The sequence below is a fragment of the Atta colombica genome, unplaced genomic scaffold (assembly GCF_001594045.1).
Source record: "Atta colombica isolate Treedump-2 unplaced genomic scaffold, Acol1.0 scaffold3, whole genome shotgun sequence".
Lineage (NCBI taxonomy): Eukaryota > Metazoa > Arthropoda > Insecta > Hymenoptera > Formicidae > Atta > Atta colombica.
In genome coordinates, this window is record NW_017259403.1 from 546,278 (window position 1) to 572,230 (window position 25,953).

Below are 25,953 nucleotides of genomic sequence, written 5' to 3' on the forward strand. Positions count from 1 at the left end.
ATAAATATTTATAAATATTTATAAATTATTTATAAATAATTTTATAAATATTGTATGCTGTTTGGGGTTACTCAACGTCTATTAAGCTGACACAGCTACTTTTAACATAATCGAATAAAACACAGAAATTTAGTGTTATTGCTTTCCGATTTTGTTGCTGCAGTTGATTTGGAGAAAATACTGACTGTGCTAACTTAAGGTTAAAATTAGAATAGCTATTAAAAAAAAAGTAAAGAAATAAAAATGTACTTATTTTTATAATGTTTTAATTGCTAATATACCTGCTCGATTTTGTCACTCTACCCTACCACCTATACCCTACTACCTTTATATAACCAATCTGCACCAGCATAACATCTCAAATGTAAATTAATCGGAAATCTTGATTAATCACATTCTCTTGATTTTGCTTACTTGTGATTTGCGATTAATCCGATTCCTTAAAAAGGAATCCCTAACTACACTACTAAGAAACACTCTTAGAATTCGACATACTGAAATATGATATACTTGTATGTAAGTTGTTGTATCTTTTAGTGTCATAAAAGAAATGTCCTGAGTTTGTTTCGTCTAAAAGATTAGTTTCGTGAGTCTCGTGACTCATGGCTGATTCACAAGAAGCGCTGATTGATAGACCACGAAAGGTTTTGAAAAGACATTTACTTTTGCAACTTCAGCACTTCACAATTATTTTCCCTTTTATAAATTAATTTTCTCATTATTATAATTTAATTACAATTGATTCCCGTGGCTATGTTATTATTACTTAAAACCACATTATCTTATTTCTCAATTGTATGTTGCCAATTTATAAGAACATCAAGAATAAAAAGATTTTTGCGTTTTAACTACCGCGCTTGACTTTTATATATTCATTCTATTTTGTAAGTAACTTATAATTTCTCGCATTGGCGATATTTCGTAATCAATCGCTATTATCGGATTATATTCCGGACACTCGCACAGCGCGTAATATAATATGTTAATTAATTCATTATATGAAATCCCGCTGTCCGCGATTAAGCTGCCAAATATAAAAGAACTATTTGCATTTTGATGATCGATATAACCATATATATATTCTGTAACGCACTTTGTTCTTGCACATTCAATCTTTGTCTGCACGTAGATGATAAACTTGTATCTTTAACTTCAAACTTTAATCTTAAGTTAGCACAGGCACTGTTTTCTGAATCGATTGGAGCAACAAATTAGCAACAAAAGAGCTTTAATTTCTACGTAAGTTTTATTCGATTGTACTAAAGCCTCAACTAAAGTGACTGTATGAACTTAATAGGCGTGGTTACTGTATTGGCTAGTTTAGATTTATGTAATATTTTGCTTGAGAGCAATTTGTTCTCGCAAATAGATCTTTTAATATATTTAGAAGCTAATAACATTATATTTTTTAAAGCATAAGCAAATGTTGTTGCATATATTAAAATTACGCATAAAAACATGATGAATGTACATTGAGAAAAAAAATGCTGTTAATTGAACAAAAAAATAGATTGAGTCAATTAAACGCATGTATTATGGACTGACACATATAAATAGTTAATTCAATTATATTTGTTATTGATTTAATTTTAATTTTAATCTTTTTATTAACAATAACATCAGTTTGATTTAATGATGTAATGGTAAATTAAAAGAATATTGAAGGAACACTTCTGATGTTAAATCAATATTGAATTTTTATAAAATATTTATAAAATATTTATAAAATTTGACGGAACTTTACTACAAAATAATAGAAACTCAATAAGTTATTGATGGTACTAATTTCGAAATAAATTCAACTTAATTTTGAATTAATGTAATTAATTTGAATTTGAGTTGTCCGGAAAATCCGTGCGGATTTTTAAGCAAAATTCAAACGACAAATTTTTATTGTTAAAAGTAATTTTATTCTGTAATATATGCACCATTATTTTGCACAATACTTTTCCATCTTTTGGGTAATTTCATAATTCCCCTCTCGTAGAAGTCCTGGGGTTTTTCGGCGAAGAAGCTGTCCAAGTAGTTTTTGAGGAGTACCAAAGAAGCAAAGTAACCATTTAAACCATTAATTGAATTTTGTAGCGATCGAAATAATCCGAGGGTGCAATATCGGGGGAATATGGTGGATGAGGCAAAACATCCCAGCCAAACGCCAATAATTTTTGTCGAGTCTGTAAACTTGTATGAGGTCTGACGTTGTCATGATGAAAAACGACGCCTTTCTTATTGATCAATTCCGGACACTTTTTGGCGATTTCCACCTTCAATTTATCCAACTGAACAATACTTGTCCGAATCGATGATTTCGTTGTTCGGTAGTAACTCATAGTACACTATCCCTTTCCAATTTCACCAAATGCAGAACATTACCTTCTTTGGATGTAAGTCTGCCTTCGAAGTGGTCGATGGCGGTTGACCTCGCTTGCTCCATGACCTTTTACGCTGGACATTATTATAAATTATCCACTTTTCATCGCCTGTTATGATACGCTTCAAAAATGGATTCATTACGTTTGTATAGCAAATCGCTGATGGAAATCGATCAATATGATTTTTTTCAATTAAATCTTGCGGCACCCAAACATCAAGCTTTTTTATAATCTGGAGCTTGTTTAAATGTTCGGAAGTTGATTTGCCAATGTTTAACCTTGCTGCGATTTCCCGAACTGTGATTTGCCGATCGGAATCGATTAAAGCTGTAATTTGGTCGACATCGGTGGTGACTGGCCGGCCAGAGCGAAGAGCATCTTCAATATTCATTTCTCCTGAATGAAATTTAGCAAACCACTTCTGGCACATGCGATCACTTACGGCATCTTCCCCGTATACGACACATATTTTTTTTCGAATTTGTGTCGCGTTCTTGCCTTTGCGGAAATAAAAAAGCATTATGCATCGAAAAAACACGTTACTTCCTTCCATCTTTAAGCTGATTTCAAGTAAAGTTTAATTTATTGGGATAATTAATGTCACTAATTATGCGTTGAAATGTCACTAATCAAAACACAAAAGCATCTGACACATCGCATCGACATAAACATATGATATTCGCCTTCGAACGACATCTGTTGAGAAATCCGCATGAACTTTCCGGATAGCCCACCATTAAAAAAAAAATAATTGTTAATTTTTACATACAGTTCTTATTTTCTTTATTATTCTTAGAATTATTTTATAGTTTCACATACGATGTATTAATTACTGAATATCGAATATTTACAATTTTTAAAAACTCATTGACGGGATTCAAACCTAAGATTTTTGAGGTGATAATTTAATGTAACACGCTAATGCTGAGCTATAATCGTACGCTTATCTGAACACTTTAGTAGCATTCGATTGTTACTCGAACTATCCTGAATGTCTCGCGCGAATTAATGTATTGATTGTATCAAGCAGATGTGTAATCAATGCAAAACAATTTTTATTTGCCTTCAAATCAATGCGAAACAATTTTTATTTGCCTTAACCAAATGTGATTCATACATTTGAATATATAAAACATGATAAATAATTTGTTACAATTGAATAAAGAGATTCGTATAGATCAAGTAAATTATTTCATTAACTACAAGATATATTAGGAAATGTGTGGGAAAAAGTTCATGGCTTTTTTCGTTAGATGGCATTAAAAAAACGCCACGAACTTTTTCCTACATCTAATATATTGCATAATTAGTTACACACATATACACACGCACGCACGCGCGCACACACATACACACACACACACACAAACACACACCAGAGTGTCCCATTCTAAAGGATCCACTGAAATATCTCGGAAATACTACGATAGATCGAAAAATGTTTCAGATAAAAGTTTTTTTTTACTTCGAGGGGAACACAAGATGGTATTATTTGTTTGATCTTGGATGGCTTTGTCAAGGCAAGGTTATTTTAAATTAATTTTTTTTATTACCCTTCATTTTTTATTACATTTTCTTATAGTTTATCTCGAGAGCTTTTCAGAACACTATAATGAAATATTTTTTCGTTAAATACTTTTCGAGTTATAAGACTTGAAAGTTACAGTACCGCCAGCATTAACATCAATTACCTAAGATGTTCGACAGATGGCTAAAACCTCTTAAATGTTGTTCAGAATCATGGTCTGGATAATATTTATCAAGATTAAGATCATTAGAGCAAAAATATATTATAACTTATATTGACCAGCAAAAACTATCTTAAGTGCTACCATATATATATGATATGGTTCATATACCTAATTGCCCATGGCAATTTTCAATGCCTGATATTTCCTGAAATCCTCGTTGCAAATTATCTAAGGTTTTATGAAATATAAAGATAAAATCATAAAGCTATTTTCTCACCCGAGATGATAGCCATCTTTTAAAGACAAAAAAGTTCTAATCTCGGAAATAAAAAAATCTAGGTATGCCATATCCAGGCCTTTTTTTTATTTTCAAGATTAAAACTTTTATTCCAAAGGAAAGTGTATTTGACATTATATCCGATTAAAATTTTTTTCTGAATGTAAATTAATTTTTTCCATCATATGTACATATATTTTATATAATTAAACACATTGATATTAATTATTATTTATTAAAGGGTAATAATATGTTAAATACATGTGAAAAATTTATTTAATGTTTATAATATGTTTCTGTAGCAGTGTTTCTGTAGCAATGTTTCTGTAGCAGTTTAGTTCAAAGCATTTTTCCCATACCTAATAATTAGTATCTTCTGTATTAATACCACCATCTCGAGAAAACTTGTACAAATCAATTTGTAATTAATAATTTGTAATTAATAATTAATAAGTTTTCCAAAATATTTGATAGTTTATTAAAAAAAATGTTTAATATTTAAAAAAATTTTTTTTTATTCCAGATTGCTATGATAAAGCGTGAGCCACCATCGCCAGAAGCAGCTGATGTTGGGGCAAAGAATCAAAGAAAAACGAAGCCTCAAAAAAAGAAGAAAAAGAGAGATCCTAATGAGCCACAGAAGTAAGTAATAATATTTTCATCTTTACAAAATAGTAAAAAAAGTTTGAAATATCATCCATGTTAAATAGATTCCTTACTATCACAAATCAAGTTCGTATTCATTAATTTTAGTGCTATTTATGTGCTAATTTGTTGCTTAAATCGATCAACAAAAAATCGTTCAAAGTGGAAAGGAAGGCAGCGTTGTCTTTAAAGTGACCCCCTCTATCGAAAGAAATAAATTGTAAGAATAAAGGCTGCCAATAGGGGAGCCAAGTAAACGTATAAAGCCAAACCAATTAGATGTATGTAAGCCACCAGATGTAATACCAAATGTAATAATGAATAGGAGTGTATCGGAAGTATCCAGAATTTGATTTTATCTAGCCCTGTTTTACTATCCGGCCGGAGAGAAAATATCGTTAGTATCTGCGCACGCAATGTTGAATTTTTTTTATATTAACTCTTCATGATCCTTCTTCAAAAAAGCCATATGATAGTTACCGTTAAAATGATCCGATCCATCTTTAAAGTGTTACCAAATCAATAGTATGAGTTGCAATGATTTAAAAAAAACACAATATATAATTGCATCCTTTAAGAAAATCGAACAATGACGTTTTATTGAAAAATTTTATTTTAACAAAAAAAAACTATAAACATGTTCAAATTCGGAAAAATGTGTATATTTACTTAAAAAATTATATCTTTAAATTTATAATATTATATTATTAAATGCAATTTTAGCCTAATACTCTTGAGATGTACTTTCAAAAAAAAAAATAATATGATTATGCGGCGTTTCAAAAAAGATATTTATTTTGAAGGTAGAAGATGGTTGTTTTTTTATATATAAAAAAAGATCTTAAATTCGAGTAAAAAGGCTATTTAATATTGATTTAAGTTATTATTAATGTAAAACAAATTATTATTAATACTGGAGATAAATATACGTGAAAAACGTAAAATACAAAAAATAAGAAAACGTTACTACAGCAATATCTCAGTACACAAATAGAATCTGCTCTTTAAATCTAAATCAGTGAATAATCACTAATTCAGTGCTAAGTATATCACTGTTAATTAATGAATGAAATGTAATATCCCTAATCTATAGCAAACCTTGCTTTAGTATATAATTGTAGCGCATTCAATGTATATAGTATTGTAAAATTGGAATTACAATGTGCTAGAACGTTGATAGAACAAATATCGGTATTTTAATTATGTAATGCTCAAACTTTTTTTCTTTTATGGTTGAATTTTATTGATTATTTAGTGCCAAATGTGCTATGATATTCTGATAATTCAATACCAAGTATGCCACTTCAGTAGATTATCCATTGATTCAGATTTAGAGAGTGTGTTTATCACACATAGGTTGTAGATGCAACGGACATTCTTTCCTGATCTTTTCTTTTATTATTTGAAGGATACACAATCCACATCTTGCTTATTTTTGCAATTTAATATTTTTTGCAAAAATATAAATCTTTTAACTAAAATGACGCGCTGGTCACACTTGCTGACATTTTGACTCGAGAAAAAAACGCTTTTTGCGCGAATGACTGCTATAGTTTTCGATGGGCAATATTGTGAATAAAATATCAAGTACCTTTTTGATGAAATAAACTTTTGATGAGTTTTTGTAGCAAGAAACAGCGAGAATTAATTCAAGTACCTAATAAAAATTACAATACAATTGTGATATCCATAAGATTGGCATATCTTAATAGTTATGGTTGTAAAGATGTCCATCTTACAGTTATTACAATCAAATATATTAATGCGAAAATTATCATTATTTCTGGTGACAACCAGAAATAACATTTTTAGATAACATTTTTTCTGTGTATCTCCTCACAGTCACGTGCAACTAGTTTTCTGATAGTTCTACAATAGTTCCGGCATTTTCTATAGACTTCGTTCAAGTTCCTTTAAGTATTTTTAAATAATTTTTGAATCTGAGCGCTGGCGTCGCATATCAAAAATGTAATACCTCTTAACAGTTAGTTCCAGTCAATTAAAGGCTGGAACTTTGAATAGAAAGTGTCGGAACTATTGCAGAACTATCGGAAAATTTCAAGAAATCGGCTGGAACTGGCTGTGAGAAGGTACTTTACTCTTATTGTGCAATGCCAGCGCTCATATTAAAAAATTATTTTAAAATATTTAAAAGCCGAAACTCAGGAACTGTTCGAGAATAAGAACTCTTCGAGTACAAGAGAATTTCATTAAAAAAAATAAATTTTTTTGAAACTTGAGGTGCCAGCTCTCAGATTAAATTTTTCCAATTAAAAATTTCAGATTAAAGATTTTCGATTTTTGAAAATGAGGTACCAACTTTACAGAGATCTTCGTTCTTAGAAGTAGGAATTGTTCCATACAGTCCTAGTATGAAATATCATTACAATAATAAAAAATAATAAAAAATTTCAGTAGTAATTTCAATATATGGAATTAAAGATAATTTTTTGTACAATAATAAAAATGTTTTCCTCATTTGTTTAAACAATTTTTTAAACAATTTTTCAAACACTTAATTCGTAATTTTTATTGCACTAAAAAATTATGTAAGTTGCGTGCATTAAAAAATTAAATTTCTTATTGAATATGAAATTTTTGCAAATTTTATATACATGTTATTAAAGACTGCATGCAGATTAATTGGTGTAATTGACACTGTGCACCTACACTCCTAAAAACAAAACATCAGAAGTTCGATGCTGTAAAAGATTCGATATTTTTATAATAAGATACAATATTCAAATATTAATTTGAGTTCTTTTAGAAATCTTACACATCACAGACTTGTTGTCTACAAATTAACTCGATTACAAATTAAATCGACTACAAATTTTAAAAAATGGCTGAAACACCTTGTTAGATTTAACTTAACTTTAACCTCATTTTTTTTAAAAACCTGACACAATAGAATATTTTCATTTATGGATTCGAATTCAGCGCATTAAAAACTGTAGGAGACTGCTTTTTTTTCCAAACATCAAAAACTATGATGCACATCTGATGGCATAATCAAGATCATATATTAAGATTTGGGTTCTACTTTGTTGCTCTAAGAAAGACATTCAAGTGCTGCCTTCGATTTTGATCAGCTTTGAATATATTGTTTTCTGAAGAAAAATGTGGGATACATTTTTTTATACGCTCACATTTTTCAAAGGTGAAATATCTCATATAAAAAGATTGATTATTTGATTTTAATCCAAATATGAGATTGAAAAAAAAATTTGGAATAAAAGTTGACTGATTTAAGAGTACTTACTAATTATACAGGGTGGACCATTTAAAATTTGGAATTTAATTTGACTCTAAAAAAAAAACGCATGAATATTTTTCAAAGTTTATGGCTTTATTGGAAAGGTAGTACATTGCCATTGAATGAAATACAATTTCATTCAAATGACTTCCACAGCTGGCTGCACAATATCCCATTCTATCAACCCAATTTTTCCACTGTATGGGCGCGTATTTCATCGATGACAACTTTGATTTCATGTTTTAATTCTTGAATCGTTTCTGGCTGATTAGCGTAACACTCATCCTTAACGGTTCCCCATAAAAAATAGTCCAGTGGAGTCAAATCGCAGCTGCGAGGCGACCAATTAACATCAGCATTTCGGCTGATTATGCGATTTTCGAAGACAGTTCAAGTTTTGAGAAATGGATGGCGAGTTGATGTTGATGATTGTTCAAGCATACTCTGAGCAACAGCAGCAATGTTTTCGGTTGACCTTACTGGACGAGCACGTAAACGAGTTGCTTTATCCAATAAGGATCCAGATTGCCGAATTCGCTTCACAAATTGATTCACAAACTGCGTTGAAGACATTTCTTTTCTACCAAATTTTCCATATAAATTTCTTACAGTTTGGTTGAAGACTCACCATTTTGGAAGTAAGTTTTCAATATTTCTCAATTTTGTTCAAGCGTATAGCGACCCATTTCGTAAATATCAAACAAAAAACTAAATTCCTGATACGTCATAAATGTTATTACGCCTTTCAAACTCAAAATAATCGGTAGTTGAAATTCCAAACGCTAAATGACCCATCCTGTAATTATCAAAAATAAAACAAATTTTTTTAGATATATAATTTTAAAAAATTGTTGCATTTTTTAAAAATAATATTCTACTTACCACTTAATTTTTTTTTTAATTTTGAATCTTTTTAATGACCAAATTAAAAGGTACGCAGGTAAAATTATTTTTCGAATTACCAATTATTAAGAATTAAAGATAGTTCATTTCGATCATATTCTTTATTTAATTTGATATTGGATTTATTATAACGGCTACTTGTTGATATCGAATCTTTTATTTACGAATAATATGTATTATTAGGGGATTATTAAGTAAATATTGTAATAAGGATATTTTTAAGTAAATAATAAAAATAGTATGACCACAGGAGTTTTACTTTTTAATTTAGTACATAAGAAAAATACCACTTGAGTTTTGTAATTTGATACAATCGTTTTTTTTCGAAGAACACTACTTTTGGCACCTTTTTCACCTTTTTTAATTTTCAAACCATACATTAGTGCGAATTCGCAAATTTTCAATTTGCTGGCAGTTGCGCATGAACAGTTGCTTATCCCCACTATGTTAAATATGCTTTTTCATTAAAATTGATATCATTGGATTCGTGAGAAAATTATACCTAAAAGAATGGTTTTAAAGAAATTTTTGTTTTAATCCTCAAGAGAGACTTGCAATTAAAAATGTCAAGTCCCAATTTATACTTTTACCTATATACTATTAGTAAAATATTCAAGGGAGGTACAGGTTTGAAAAGTAAAAAGATAAATTTTTTCTTTGTACCAATCTCATTATTTTATAAATATATAAAAGTTAAGATATAGTTGTTGTTAAAGCAGTGAACTTGAAATTAAATAGATACACATTTATGTGTATATACATATTTTAAATTGGATTATAATAATGTGATATATCATTTTCCCAAGGAATTTAGCGAAGTCAGATCTTGTAAAAATGGGACGTCGATTTTTTTTACGAGTACGCATAACGCGATTTCTAAGATTCTGAGATCAAATATGATTACTAATATACACATACACGCATGCTACACACATAGGCTGCGTTCAGCAGAAAAAACAACTTTGCAACTGTTGTACAATTCTTTATGATCTTGCCCTTTTTTAAATTTCTTACTGAACCTAAATATATTGTAATGAATGAATTTGACGTCGAAGACAACAAAGAACATAATGAAAAGCCGAAAGTGTACGAAGACGCGGAATTGGAAGCATTATTGGATGAAGATTCGTGCCAAACGCAAAAAGAACTTGCATTTATATTAGGAATGACTCAACAAACAATTTCATATCGTTTGAAATCATTGGGAATGATTCAAAAGCAAGGGAATTGGGTTCCATACGAACTGAAGCCGAGAAACGTTGAACGCCGATTTTTCACATGTGAAATGCTGCTTGCCAGGCATAAACGAAAGGGTTTTTTTCGTCACTGATGATGAAAAATGGATTCATTACGATAACCCAAAGAAGAGGAAATCATGGGCACCACCTGGCCATGCTTCAACATCGACAGCCAAGCCGAAAAAAACTCATGTTGTGTATTTGGTGGGATCAGCTTGTACTATGAGTTGCTCAAACCGAACGAGACCATTACTGGGGCTCTCTACCGAACACAATTGATGAGATTGAGCCGAGCACTCAAGGAAAAATGCGCCCACTACTACTCCAGGCATGACAAAATTATTCTCCTGCATGATAACGCTCGACCACATGTTGCGGCACCAGTCAAAACCTACTTAGAAACACGCAAATGGAAAGTTCTACCCCACCCGCCATATTCTCCAGACATTGCTTCTTCGACTACCACTTGTTCCGCTTGATGAGGCCGCATGGCCTGTCTGCAACACTTCACATCATATGAAGATACCAAAAATTGTATCGATGATTGGATAGCCTCAAAAGATGAAGCGTTCTTCCGACGCGGTATCCACATGCTACCAGAAAGATGAGAAAAAGTAGCTAGCGATGGCCATTACTTTGAATAAAACATTATGTACCGTTTTTTCATAATAAATGCTTAATTTTTGATAAAAACGGCGGAAACTTATTTGTACTCCCAAATCATATTAGAGAATTGTACAATAATTGTTATGCTTTTTCTGCTGAACGCATCCATAGATAGAAACACAATTTTTCTTGCAATAAATGAATTTTTTATTGAACAAATTAAATAAATTAATGTTTTTTTTTTTTAATTTATTCGGAACATGATTAACAGAAATCAGAAATCATCGCAAGAGATTTTTTTTTATATCGGCAATATATTTGCATAATTTTTTATAAAGTTTTGTTTACTTTTGTCTGTGACAAACTGCATTCAAAAGAATTCAAGGTGCATAAAAAATGAATTTTTAGTCATTAATGTCGATATTCTCAAAAGTGATCTTCGTATCATTTATTGATATGCGATAGTTTTTTTCAATTCAGTATTTCCCGACAAAATTTGAATTCATGCTCTTCATGCATTTCCTTCTTCTTCTTCTTCTTCTTCTTCTTCTTCTTCTTCTTCTTCTTCTTCTTCTTCTTCTTCTTCTTCTTCTTCTTCTTCTTCTTCTTCTATGTTTAAAGCCTGAGTTCCGGTGTAGCCGGATTAATGTGGCCAGTCTTATCGAATACCCCTCTAGTCTTCCACAGGAATTCCTCAGAAAAGAAAATAGGTTGCTATGTTGTAAGATTGTCGGAATCTGAAACAGATGAAGCAAATACCACGCAACCCTCCCCCTCCCCTCCAGGGTACCCCGAAACGTTTCGAAAGAGAACCGGAGAAGGAGAGAGAAAAAGGGAGCGAGCAGGTTAAAATGGTTGGATCTCAGACTATTGATCAGTACTATTTCGCTCCTATTAGGAGGAAGTTTAAAGTAGGGATTTCATTGACTCTGGTGGACCAACGCCAGTGTCCCTGGTTTTGCTTTCAAGATAATTATGAAAGCGCTGTTGCGATTTAGAGAGATCTAGCCTCTGCTTGAAGATCCGGATAAGGAGTTAAAAAGAATCTTCTTGGGCCCAAAGAATATGCCTTCTTAGCCACTTTGATCAGTCATCTCATTCCCAAGAATACTCCTATTCGCCGGAATCCAGAAGAGAGAGAGAGCATTCGATATCGCTCCCCTCCTATTGCAATAAAAGTTGTTTGATTCTATGTATGATGTAATTACCATTGACCAGCTTGATTGAATTGATGGTCTCCAACACACTCCGAGAATCAGAAAAAATTATGATTTTAAGGTAACTCGCATCTAGTGCGAGGATTAGGGCCTGTAAAATAGCCCAGGATTCCGCTGTGAATACCGAGGAGTTCGAGGTTAGTTTGTATTTAAAGCAGTAGTCAGCTCTGGTGAATAGAAGGCCGCAGCGATCCTCCGATATTCTAGATTCGTCTGTATAAATTGTAAGAGCAGAACTGTCAAGATCCCGAAGGTTATGACTAAATTCCTGAATAATTTCACAATTAGAACTATCTTTGTGGCATGTCACAAATTCGCGGAATTCTTTACGAAAGAAGGCTGGATAGTCGCATTCAAACGCTAGAAGGGAATAAAATCTATGCATGTTCGCCAATTCGTGTTTGTTAGTGACGTAAAATTTAAAAGGAGATTTCTTGAGCGTATTCTTAAGCGTATTCTTTGCAGTCTGCAATATCTTCTTACCAATATCTTAGCAATATCTTCTCTAAACGTTTTATATTGTTAATGATCGGATAATTCTTTTTTGACGTGCACTTTAATAGAAATCTTTCATTAAATCTAAATTTTAAAGGTTCTCTTGCCTCACGTAACATTACATAATTGGGATCGATTGTCTGTACCTCAGTATCACTCTGATGGCCTTGTACTGTAATCTTTCCAATTGTAGGAAGATGTTGGAATTGTCATGCCAAGCAAAAATAGAGCAGGTGTACTCTACGGCGCCCCTGAATACTGATCTGTAAATAGAGAGCGAGCTGGAGTTGAAAGCTCCATACAGCCGAGGAAATGATGTTGATAATTGCTCGTTTGGATAAGATACTTGATTTAAAAATTACCTTTTATTCTGCAGTCCAAAGTCACTCCCAGAAATCTGACTTGCTCAGGCCTGTTGGAGTGACTTCCTTGGAATAGTTGCCTGTTGTTTCATCATAAACGGATGGTAAGCGATTGATTTGTGTTTTTTGAATGTGAAGACCATCCATTTGGATTTGGAAGGGGAAAAATCCAAGCCTCTGTCGCTAAGGAAGATCTAAGGGATTGCTATCTGCAGCAAAGATGACAATATCATTTGTGTATTGAAGAAATATGGCTTCTTTCACAGCGTATTCCTTGATCTTGCTCAAGGACAAATTAAAGAATAAGGGACTAAGAATCAAATCCTGAGGAGTCTTTATACGCAAAATGTTTGTCACTAATTATCCCATCTTTTATGAAGTGTACTGTCCTAACGATAATCAAATTCTCTACAAATTTTTTTATTGGGGCTGGTGCCCCAGCGTTTTTAAGTTCGCTGATTGCTAAAGACTGTACATTGTCGATTGCTCCGGTGATGTCCAGGAAGGCAGCGACTAGAAATTCCCTGCTAGAAACAGCTCCAAGAATATAGTTAGTGAATGTAACTAAACTATTGTTGCATGACCGGCTAGGGTGGAATCCCATCTGTTCGTGAGAAAGAAGTGATTACGATTCTACCAGCCAGAGCAATCTCCAGTATACTATTTTCTCAAGTAATTTTAAGATGCATGAAAGCAAGGAGATGGGCTTCCCGAGCCTCTCGCTTTGGAAATAAAGGTAACCAAGGATATCTTCTATTCGTCCAGAATAAATCCCTTAACTAGGAAGAATAATTATTGAAAAGATTCAATAAAAGCTCTTTGTATTTATTGTATATGGCAAATATGCCAGCATATTATTATTGATTCTGTTCAAGAGCCGACTTCTTTTTTGTAACGGAAATTGCGAGATCTAAATGCTTGATGAATCAATTTCCTCGAAAACAGCACCTGAGTTGCTATCTTCCCTCTTCATTTCCTCTAAACTTGTAGAGTTATCTTGAAAGCAGAAAGGCGGGCATAGCCTCTATGGCTTCTTGAATGAACTGTTTTTCTTTGAAGGGATCAACTGTTTGATTGGGAAGGGCCAGGTTGCATCGTTTAAAGGGTCTGATCAGTGACCAAATTTCTGAGGTTGAAGTTTTGGAATTCAAATGATCTAATAAATTTTCTCCATCCTTTCCTCTTTTCCCTGTAAAGAACATTTCGCTCTCGCCTTTTTAAAATTACAAAAATTTTTGATTGTAGAAATTTTTTGCCAGATTCGGGCCGCCTCTCTGCGTTTGATGATTGCTTCCTGACATTTATCCGTTCACCATGGAGAGGCGGTTCTCGTTTGGATACAGAAACGATGCCTGCATTCTTAGAAGAGGAAGAGCACATTATGGCCGTGTCCAGATGATTCGCTAGTCGAGTATGTCTCTTTTTCATCAGATACTAAATGGCAAACGAATCGTATGAACCAACGGAGGATGTCCTGGAAATCGATCAGTTCTTTATGATAGTATTAAGGTTAATCTTATAACCGTTGATGCAACCAAACTGATGCCAATCTTGACTGTGATGGAATAGTGGTCACTGCCCCTCCTCTGTACGCATCTCACACAGGGGAGCCATGTTAGCGGTGACTATGATCAAGTCTATAACTGACAGAATTAAATGGAAGAGCAACGTAAGTGGCTGATCATTAAGAATGCAAGCATAATGGTTCTCTATTAATGTCAGTCTGCCGACGCGATCCGTGTTTGAACAGCTTCGTTGGGAGTATTGGAAGTGATGGGTATTGTTAATTCTCAACAAAAATGCAATTGGTTTTTGAGTCTCCGAACTTCATGAGGTCTTCATAGAATTGAGCAGGAGTATTGTGATTTAGATGAGGATATATGTTGATAATTGTGAATTTCTCGTTGTCTGAAAATATCTTCACATCAAGCATTTCCATCGAATTATCCTTTAAATTTGATAGGTCAATAATGCTGAAAATGATATTGTGTCTGACTAAGATTCTTCTCATATCTCCTATTAGTTATGTTCGTTTTCATGACATAGAATCCGCACAGAGAAAATGTACAATAGAAACAATTCTTGGATGCAAATAATGTCGTAATTCTTGCAGATTGACTGCAGTTGAGATAATTTACTTCTAACCCCGCAACAATTCCATTGAAGGATGCTAAATGAACTTTCTGTTATTAGTGAATTTTAATGTTAATTTCTAAAGTTCCAGTGAGTTGAAAGAGTTGTTAGGTCCAGTACCGGCGAATAGGTTAATAAGGAAATCAAGATTGAGATTAGAATTTCTGATAAAATTAAGCAAGTTGGCTAACCTTGATAATATTATATTGCGATTACTGAGTCAATGAATGTTGATAGCTACTGGTTGAACAGATTCTTGAAGCTGGATAAGAATTAATATCTGCTCAAAAACGCTATTGACAGAATAAGAGTTCTCATTCTTTGGAAGAGTAAAATTCTATCTTCCGTAAGGGCGACCATTGGGTTCACAGAGAATTTTGTTATGTTGTTGCGTGATGGAGATGTTATTTTTAGAAGTTGACGGATCTGTCCATCGTCACGATACCCTTGTGACGTCTCCAAACGAGCACCGAAAGAGATCCCATATTGAAAATCCTCGGAGAGAACGCCCGGACGAAGAAGCATTTGCTGCTTCCGCATAACTCGAATAGTATGCTGTCCCAGTATCCCCAGAATCTTCAAAATTCACAGATTAGAGAATCTATTAAAAGTAATTATGCGATGATGATCTTTGTAGGACGGCTGCTGAAAATTATTAAAGATAAGGAAAATTGCTTCATAAAAATGGAGAAATTAATTGAGTTGCCATTTGCAGCAATTACTCTTTTCGCCTCGAGGTGAGGTATGTTCTCATATGTAGCAAGATTAATGACATTCTTATGCTTCCGAATGAAAGGGCAGTCAAACGAAGTTGCCAGGTTCTTCACCTCAATTGATGCACTTTGTAGATAGTAATCTGTGCTCACAATCAAACGGAGTTGTCATGTTCCTGACTGCAGTCTCAGCAGAAAGGCATCTCGGTTTTGAACTTTTACCTTTCTTATATATATATATATATATATATATATATGTTCCACTCTATAGCACATGTAGCATATACATCCTGACCTTGGGTATATACGGCTCAACGGAGTATTTAGCGTTAAAGTATTTCTAGGCAACGATTGTCCTACGAACTTGATACAAAGAATTTTTGAAGAGATATAAATCGTTTCGTGATTTATAGTCATGCGTCGGTTCAATCTCTGGACCTTTATTTTTAACTCTAATTTTAATTGACAACTGAATACTGTCCTTGATGCATTCTAAAAAGAGTGATTGGTCTATACCCTTAACGATATCCGTTTGAGAACGCAATACGATGGAATGAAAGCCCTAATCCTGTATTTTTCAAAAGCGGGATTGATAATTAAACGGTTAGCTTCCGCCAATCTAATCTCTACTGCTTTGCTACTACCTAGTTGTTTGATGAGATAAAATATCCGCGCTAGCAATCTCGGATACTATTTTGGATAAAACAGAGAAATGTATGATAGAAGATTTATCCGAATACATATAAATCGCGTAAGACGAGTGATCTGTGTCGAAATAAAGATAATTAGATTATTTGCATGGTACGACCTGTTTGGGCTGAGACATAACGGGATTCAGAAATTACGGGATAACTACGATATTAGAGATAGCGGGAGAACAGCATCGTCGCTAGGTTAAGTGGGCATCTCCACAGCCTTCACTTTAACTTTATGCGAGTTTTTTGCTGCATACCTCTCTTTTTAGAAACTTGAGTAAATTCTTGATTCATTTCCATGAGCTGTTACTTTCACTTGTAGGCCACGTAGCATTAGCCGCGCATTCAGAGGAAGTTTCCGCCATTGAAAAGTGCGACGCCTACAATGTTGGAATTTAAATTTGTCGAAGACCTGTCGCAAAATTGGGAGGCACCGAGGGACTCAGGGAGGAGGAGAGGACAGAAGAAAGTGGTCGGCTGCCACAGCCATCGACCGAGCCATCCGACGCACCTTCCCTCCCTCCGATCCGAGGACTCGACTATACGCACGAAGATTGCGCGAAAAAAGGAGAATTTAAACGAATCCCAACGATATATAAAATAGGTCTTTCTAGGCCAGCCACGAGAGCCAACAACAGCAATCCCAACAAGTCGATTACCCACGCGACACTCGACGAGAACGAAACTCAATACCAGATTAGTCGAACCAAAACACAACTGATCCCGATGAGCACCTACACGCAAATTCTTCTTAACTGTTCTAGGGAATCAGACTGTTCATGCACTTCCATGCAATGAGCTCGTTTAGGTACAGACTACGAAGTAAGAGAGAAGAAAATTCAACTCCATGAAACGAAAGTGATCCTGATTCGTGACCTCTAATTGGGAGGGAGTCCGCTGAACAGAATGGATTTTTATGTTTTGAGTACCATTTGCAATTAACCTTACCCAAGCAGTCCGATTTTACCTCGGTCCTAACTCTTGCTCACAACAATGCTCCGTCGGCAGTCCTCAATTTTTTCAGTTTTTTCAATTTTTTCCTTTGTGGCCCTTTGTTATCTATACATTTAGTATCTTGTTTAGCATTAATATTTATATAAACATAATTTATTAAATATTTATATAAACACATAAAATATATCATCTCCTGCCGGAATATCTAATGAGAAGTGACACAATGAAATTGATATCGAATCGACGTCAATTTGATGTCGATTTGATATCAATTTAATATCGATTCCATTATCATTTCTCACTGAATATGTTATAATATGATTTACATAATTATTAGAGATTTCTTTTTTGAAATACCGACATCCTTATGGGAGTTCGCGTTCTTGTGAATATTGAAGTGATTAAAAATTAAAAATTAATAATATTGTACTAATTTTATTATTTATTATTTATTAGTATTATTTATTAGTAGATATGCATTGTTTAATACATTTATACATTTATACATTTAGAACTCAATAATACTCGATTTTTCTTTAAAATATGATTAATTAAATTGTGATTTCAGTATTATCGTCAAAGTTTGATTATCAACAAAGATGATAACTGCAGAAAAAAAATTGTTATTTTTCTGCATATATTATAGCTTTACAAGTATGCATATTTATTTATGGAACATTTATGTAATAAAAATAAAAAATCATGAATTTAATAATGAGCCAAATATTTATATTAATAATAGCAAATTTAATTGTCGATAATATCAGCGTTTTTCAATTACCTCCGGGCTTTTGGAGCCCTTTTTATATCATAAAAAATTTGCCCAGGATTGACGGTCTTTAATAGTATCTTGTCAATGGTCTCATTCTTTGAGTTCAGACATTCAAAAGAAAGCCAGCGCCGATGATTTTGACTTTGACAACATATGTTATCAAGGTCATGATCCTGAATAACCTTCAATAGGTTTTAATCGTCCCTCGTTGTTCAGTAAAAAGTTATTAACAAAGAAGTTTGATAAATAATGTCTTATTTTTGTTATCGCAGATAGCCAAATCTAAAAAGACAGATTTTAAGCAGAGTCTGCTACCAATTTCTGATTATAGAAAAGCAACAAATTGCACACAGAATTTGTATTATCAGACAATATCAGCAAATTGTCAGCAACTGTTTAAAAATATAATAAAGTCTAATGACATGCTATGCCAGCAAATTGGTGACAGAAACCGAACAGAGTCGGCATAACCTAACAACAAATTGCGAGCAAAAACAGAGCCTGCTGACAATCTGACGCAGATTGACAACAGAGCAGAGTCTGATCTGATATAACTTGATAGTAGATCAGCAGCAGAAACCAAGCAAGATCTGTCAGTTTCATTTAAATGACCTGGTTTCTTATAAGAAACTTGCGTACAAATATTATAAACAGTTATATGTAATTATATATTTATATATACTGGTGTGAAAACTGAAAACAATCAATACAGTTTTATTGCTAAAATATTATCGATTAGCTTCACATTTCAAAATATCCATGAGAAAACTATAAAATAATCAAAAAAAAATTTCGAAGATTCAGAAAGCACACTCCGAAAGAACTTGGGAATCTCTAGGAGAGATTTACGTATTAGATTTACATATCCCAATTTTTATAGGATTTTGGATGTTTTCTTCTTACGAGAAGCAAATCCATCTCGTAGCGAGGCCGTAATTAGCCGTATACGAAAATAGCAGATTGCTCAGTTTCTGCTCGCAATCTGCTATCAGATTCTGTCAGCAGATTCTGTTTGATTTCTGCTGCCAGTCTGTTTGCATAGAATATTAAAAGCGACATCAATTATGGTCAGTCTGCTAACATCTTCTAATCAAATCTGTTACCAGTATATCGACATCCTGCTAACATTTTGCTATCTGAGATAATATTAAGAACTATCCTCACATCTTTTCCTGCTTACATAACTTCCCATTTAAAGTGAAGTCCATCCTTCTAAGATCTATCCACATAAAAAATCGTATGTCTGTGAAGCTGACACTTTCACTTAACTTACTATAATCTCAAATTTTTTGCTCTTCCATTCACAAAAAATTAATTTCAAAAGTGCAATGCTGACTTCAATAACAACTTCGAAATTTCGATAACAACTTTTAAAATTTTTTGATCTTTTTCCAACGGTCCTCTTCAGTTATGTCTAACTTACATAAATACAATTCTATAAAACCTCTTGTTCTTATTGACTATCATGTTAAACGTATCATGTACTATATATCAATCTAAATGTTCTTTTATTTGTTTTTATTTGTCCTTTCACTTGTAATATCTTCATTCTACATGCGGTAAAATCGATTTTCGAGAATCTTGGTTTGTTGATCATATATGCAATGACTGTCAATGCAACACTGACATTGTTGTACTTCGATTCTCCAGTTAATCGATTATATAATCTATTAGTATAACATATTCACTTTTCTTGTTGACGAATATCACTCCGTACGGAATAAGAGATCCGAGTTCGACCCCCGGTCGAGATAATATTTTTCAATAAATTTATTTACGCAATAAATTTATTTAGAAAGTTTTTCAGCATATTGACTTTCTAATATGATGCCTGATGATTAAGCATCGAATTATTAAAAATTACTAATTAATTTAATTTAATTTGTGATATTATTATAATAATTTAATTGCGTTTGTAAGTTCTGAAAACTAATTCGGCGCGCGGTTTGAATAACTACAAATATGATGTATATGCGGTATGTGTACATATGTAGTATATATAAAATTTACATTAAACTATTTAAATGTTCAAGATCCAACTTCGATCCAACGCCGTTATAGGCATTTTAATTTTTAATATTGATTGTGTTCTCACGGTCTAAAATAAAATTCTTATTGTTTAGATTTACTTAATTTTTTTTTTAAATAGAATGTACACAGTCAGAAGAAAATACATGTTGAAAAAATTAAAATAGATAAAATAAAAAACCAATCATCATCCCAACAAACTAAATAGCACCAAATATTATTGCACTATTTGTTGCAGAACAAACACACGACAATAATATGTTTTCCATGAACGAGAAAACAGATAATTGCAATAATAAAAAAAGAATTAGTTTCAAAAAACCTACTAACCTGTTAGATAATACTTTTATCTATGAAGTTAATTTAAAAATATGTTTAATTTTATATTAAAAATTTGATTGAAAATCGTAATAATAATTGATTTATTAATCTTACGAGTGTCAATTTTTCCATAGAAGTTCCAAAGTTTATTGCAACTAAGAGAAAATTTCTGTCTCTCTCCCTGCGAGGAATTTATTACAATAGAATTTATAAAAAATATAGAAAATAATTTAGCAAACTTGAGAATCAATAATACAACCGTTCATAGAAATGGATTTTTACCATAATTTACTGAACATTAAAAATGTAACAAGAAACATATCTAATGACGTTATTTTATATAAAAATAAAAACAAAAAGTAACTTTCGAGAATGTCAAATAAGATAAAAAATAACTCGGGCTAATGAGAGTTTTTACGCAATAATTGGTACGAAGAATTATCGAACTTTGATTCACAAAAATTTTAATAAATTTTAATTAATAAAATGTGAATAATACTATAATAGACGTTTCGACTTCGTTTCGTGCCATTTTTAATGTTTTGAGTACAATTACACTCCTGTTTCTATATGACAAACGGATGGGTGACGTTTCGACCTCGTGCATTGACACGTGGTTGGTAAGTCCAGTGGCAAATAACAAACTGATGAAATTTTGTGTCAAAAAAAATACGTTGCTAACAATGAAGGAAGTAATGCACTCATCAGCATAACCAATTTTGTCCAAATTTCAAGAAACAAAAATCCCCTGAGTTTTCATATTTTAATGAAAATATTTTACTAAACGTGAAACGCTTCTCACAGAGATCAATATTTGAATCAAAGATATATATATTTTATATGAAGCAAAGATATATAGTATTTTATACTGTATGTTTTTTTGATCACTGAACACGGTGCAATAATAGTTCATTTACTTCATTTACGATATACGCCTTAAGAAATGTAGCCCTATAATGTGAAAAAATGACCAAGTTTCAAATTCAAGTTTAGCAAGGAATCAATCGTTCAATTGGATCGTTATTTCCCTCCAATTGTAGGTTTGTTCACCAGAACAAAATTCAATTTGAATTTTCCCGGGATCTCCTACAAAGCTTTCAAAAATTTCATTTAACTAGATTATTAATACGTTTCTAAGAATAGAAAAAATTTTTTACAAGTTCTAAAGTATTTGGCTTTGTGGTCTTGTCTACAATCATCCAAGTCATCCAAATGAAATATGTCTCAATTTGACAATAAAAAATTCTTTATTAAAAAATGAAATGATTATATAATAACAAAAATATGATTTAATACATTCACTTCATTCTGTTTTGAACAGTGTTCAATGAACACGTTAGGAAAATCTGACAGTTATTGGTAGTACAAATTAGTTCGATCCGTTTCCCTAAAGATAGCTCCAGCTGTTGTGAATGGTTCATAGTGACAGCTGATTTTGGCAGTTTCAGAGAGGTTAAACATCTATTGCTAATAATATTCAGTTTATATCGCTTTGAGATTCATACAAAAACCTTGATTTTTATTGTGTTTGAAATGTCGAATTTTGTTAACCAAAGTTACGGGAGATTTTAATTTTCTGCTTTAATTGGAAGAAAAATGCGAAAGCCCATCGAATGCTTGTCGAAGTTTATGGTGACACTGCTCCAATTGATAAATCATGTAGGGAATGGTTTCGATGTGTCAAGGATGGAGATTTCAACGGTGAAGACAAGCCTCGTTCTGGATAGTTAAAAAAATTCGAAGACAGAATTAGAGGCATTACTCGAAGAAGATCAGAGTCAAACGCAAGAGGAACTTGCAGAATCATTGGGGGTAACAAGCCGTTTCTGTACGAGAATCATGGGAATGATTCAAAAACAAAGAAATTGGGTGCCTTATGAACTGAAACCGAGAGACGTTGAAAGGCGATTTTTCACTTGTAAACAATTGATTCAAAGAGAAAAAGTTTTTTGCATCGGATTGTGACTGGAGATGAGAAGTGGATATTCTACGACAACTTCAAGAAGAAAAAATACTACACTAAGCCCAGTCAATCGTTGCCATCGACCTCAACATCAACATCACGGCCAAACATTCATGATTCGAAGATCATGCTCTGTATCTGATGGAATCAAAAGGGACTTGTTTATTATAAGCTATTGAAACCTAACGATTCCATTATCGAGCGATCGGTATCGGCTACAATTGATTCGTTTGAGCCGTGCATTGCGAGAAAAACGGCCGGAATATGAGCAAAGACATAATAAAGTTATTCTTCTTCATGACAACGCTCAGCCTCATGTCGCTAAAGTCGTAAAAAAATATTTGGAAACGCTCAAATAAGATGTTTTACCGCATCCGCCGTATTCTCTGGACATTGCTCCTTCTGATTATTGATTGTTCCGAAAGATGCAGCAAGTCACCGGTTCACTTCTTTCGCAGAAATCGAAAATTGGCTCCAAATTTGGATCGCCTCCAAAGACAAGTCATTTTTTCGAGATGGAATTCGAAAATTGAGAAATGGGAAAAAGTAGTAGGCAGCGATGGGCAATACTTTAATTGATCTGTTCATTCATTTTGTTTTGAAATAAATACACAAAAAAACAATCAAACTAATTTGTATTCCCAATATATCTCACTGGTTGAGTGGTTGACGAAGTATTGAAATTATTCTTCATTATTGGTTATTCGCCCATTAAAATTATCTTTGTCTAACCCTCTCACCATGCCGAAATAAAAAACACATAGCTCAGAATTTGGAGCAATTTATGAGCTCGCCCGGTTAGCAGAAATCATAATTTAAAAATGTTCTCACATGTTATGGTCTAAAATGTTTAGCTAAAGAGATATCTTTTAAATACATATTCCAGAAGACTTTGTCTTCGTCTCATTTTTGACGTTATTTCCCTGTTTACCAACGTTCTTGTCGAATTAATTATTGAGAGCATAGATTGTCGATGATTAAATATATAAAATACAATTAATTTACCTAAAAACAAATTCATCAAAGCACTCAAGGGTTAGTGATCAATTCTAAATTTTTCACTTTTAATAATAAATACTATAAACAATCATTCAGATTACCGATCCGATTGGGATCCCCATTATCTCTCTTAGCATCTAGTGCAGGACTTGGAGAGAACATCTCTTGATAAATTAAAATTTACATTAGATTTTTTTATATTAGATATATGGATGATATCTCTCTATTTAGGAACAGAACGGAGACACATTATTAAATACTTTTAATATTGTGTAATTTCTAGACTAAAGTTCATTATGGACATAGGGGGCAACAAGTTAAATTTCTTAGATTTGACTTTAATAAAAAAGGGTAATGATATGATACATGATTGGTATCACGAACCAATTTTCTCGAAATGTTATCCAAATTTTTTCTCATCCATTATGTCATTAACTAGGCACAATTATCAACTTAACCGACAGGATTTTTTTTATAGTCTCATCCCATGTTCCACAAGAAAAATATTGAACTTATTAATATTTTACTAAAAAATGTTTATTATTATAATATAAATACTCATTGAATCTAATTTTTAACAATATTAAAAAGAGATGACATACTAAGTATGTAAGATGACATACTAAGTTTAAATTGTATAATCGAGAATTGAACATGAATAAGACTAGACAGAATAAAACAATATAAAGATAACTTATTTCACAATTCCATATATAAGTACCATCAATATCTGATAAGTTTAAAAGATTTTTTATGAACAATTTTTTATACATATGACCTTTTGTACGTATACAGGAATTAACAAATTAAATTCCTCTATAAAAGGAAGGAAAGATAAATTACCAACTTTATCCCACTCCAATGCAGTATACAAGATTAATTTTCAGAATTGTGACGTGTTCTATGTCCAGAAAATGTTTTTAATAAAATGATTGTTAAAAACAAGAATAAGCGAACATCGAAATCACGTTAATAGGAACACCACACAATATTAAGTTATAACGAAACATAGAAATAAGCATGAATTCGATTGAAACAATATATTGATTCTTGGCGAGGAAAGAAGTATAACAAAAGATTAATATCAGAAGCGATTTTTATTAACGAACAAAAAATGGAATAAAATGTGATACTGAATTATTGAACATCTTGTATTATTTTTATATTGATACTTATTGCATATATTATGCTTAACACTTCGACATCCAAGCCAAGTCGAAAATCGACCAAAATGTACAATGTGAGCCCTGATATATACATCAATGATTAAATTGAATAAATTGTTATATTGAATGTCTAAAATTTAGATATATATATATATATTCTACATACATACACGTGTGCGTGCGTGCGTGCGTGCGTGCGTGCGTGCGTGCGTGCGTGCGTGCGTGCGTGCGTGCGTGCGTATATACATATAAAGGAAAGCTCAATAAATAGAACAAATGAATTATAAGTGAAAGGATTACGAGCCAAATATACGAGATAAATAATACTTGTAAAATTTTTAATTATAAAAATACAAATTATGCTGATTAACAAACGAAAGCCTATCTGCAAAATGTATTTTTTTAAAATTCTTTTATTGATTTTTTTATAATTTATATATTATAAAATACAATGATAAAAATATATTAACTGTAAAATTAATTTTCTAACAACTGCAATAATTTCAAAAGAGTTTCTTTTTTAGCATCTGGAAACTATTTGCGATAGTCGTTAACAATTTTAATAAAAATTTTTGATCTTTTTGTTATAATATTGTTCTGTGATCAGTAATTAGTTTTATTGTTCGTTTTGTTATGTCATTAACTTTTAAGTTCTTAACAATATGGAATCCTTTTTTTTAAATGTTCCTATGTAGATCAGGTTGAAGGATTAGTTTGTAAAAAATCGAGATTTTTATTAAACCTTAGAAAAAAATGTTTTTGTATTTCATTTACAGTTAATTAAACTAAATTATGTTGTAAAAATTATGTTCTTAAAATATTCAATTACAAACGAAAGAAAAATCTCTACAACTATTTTGTATGTGAATCGAGATGTGTTAATAATTTTTCTTTACCTTAAAATCGGATGACAGTTATTCTTTTAAAAATCTCTATTTTATTATGAGTTGAATTACAAATAATTGCGAACGAAATACTATGTATTATATTCATTTTATTGAAAACTTTGTTAAATTTCGGAAATCAAGTTTACAAAGATGTTATAGATAATTATATTCTATAATACACGTATACGTGTGTGTGTGTGTGTGTGTGTGTGTGTGTGTGTGTGTGTGTGTGTGTGTGTGTGTGTGTGTGTGTGTGTGTG

The 25,953-nt window shown here is 32.2% G+C and overlaps 1 protein-coding gene across 2 annotated transcripts in view; it reads left to right on the plus strand.

Annotated features, from left to right (window-relative positions):
• The window catches only part of LOC108690199 (TOX high mobility group box family member 4-like), a 265,219-nt gene that overhangs the window by 190,055 nt on the left and 49,211 nt on the right, over nt 1-25,953 (plus strand). For both annotated transcript variants that reach the window (XR_001931869.1, XM_018197379.1), the window contains exon 6: nt 4,864-4,982. Coding sequence is in view for 1 of the 2 variants with exons in the window: in XM_018197379.1 (XP_018052868.1) it covers nt 4,864-4,982 (119 nt within the window). In the remaining variant the exon portion in view is untranslated. The remainder of the gene's footprint in view (nt 1-4,863; nt 4,983-25,953) is intronic.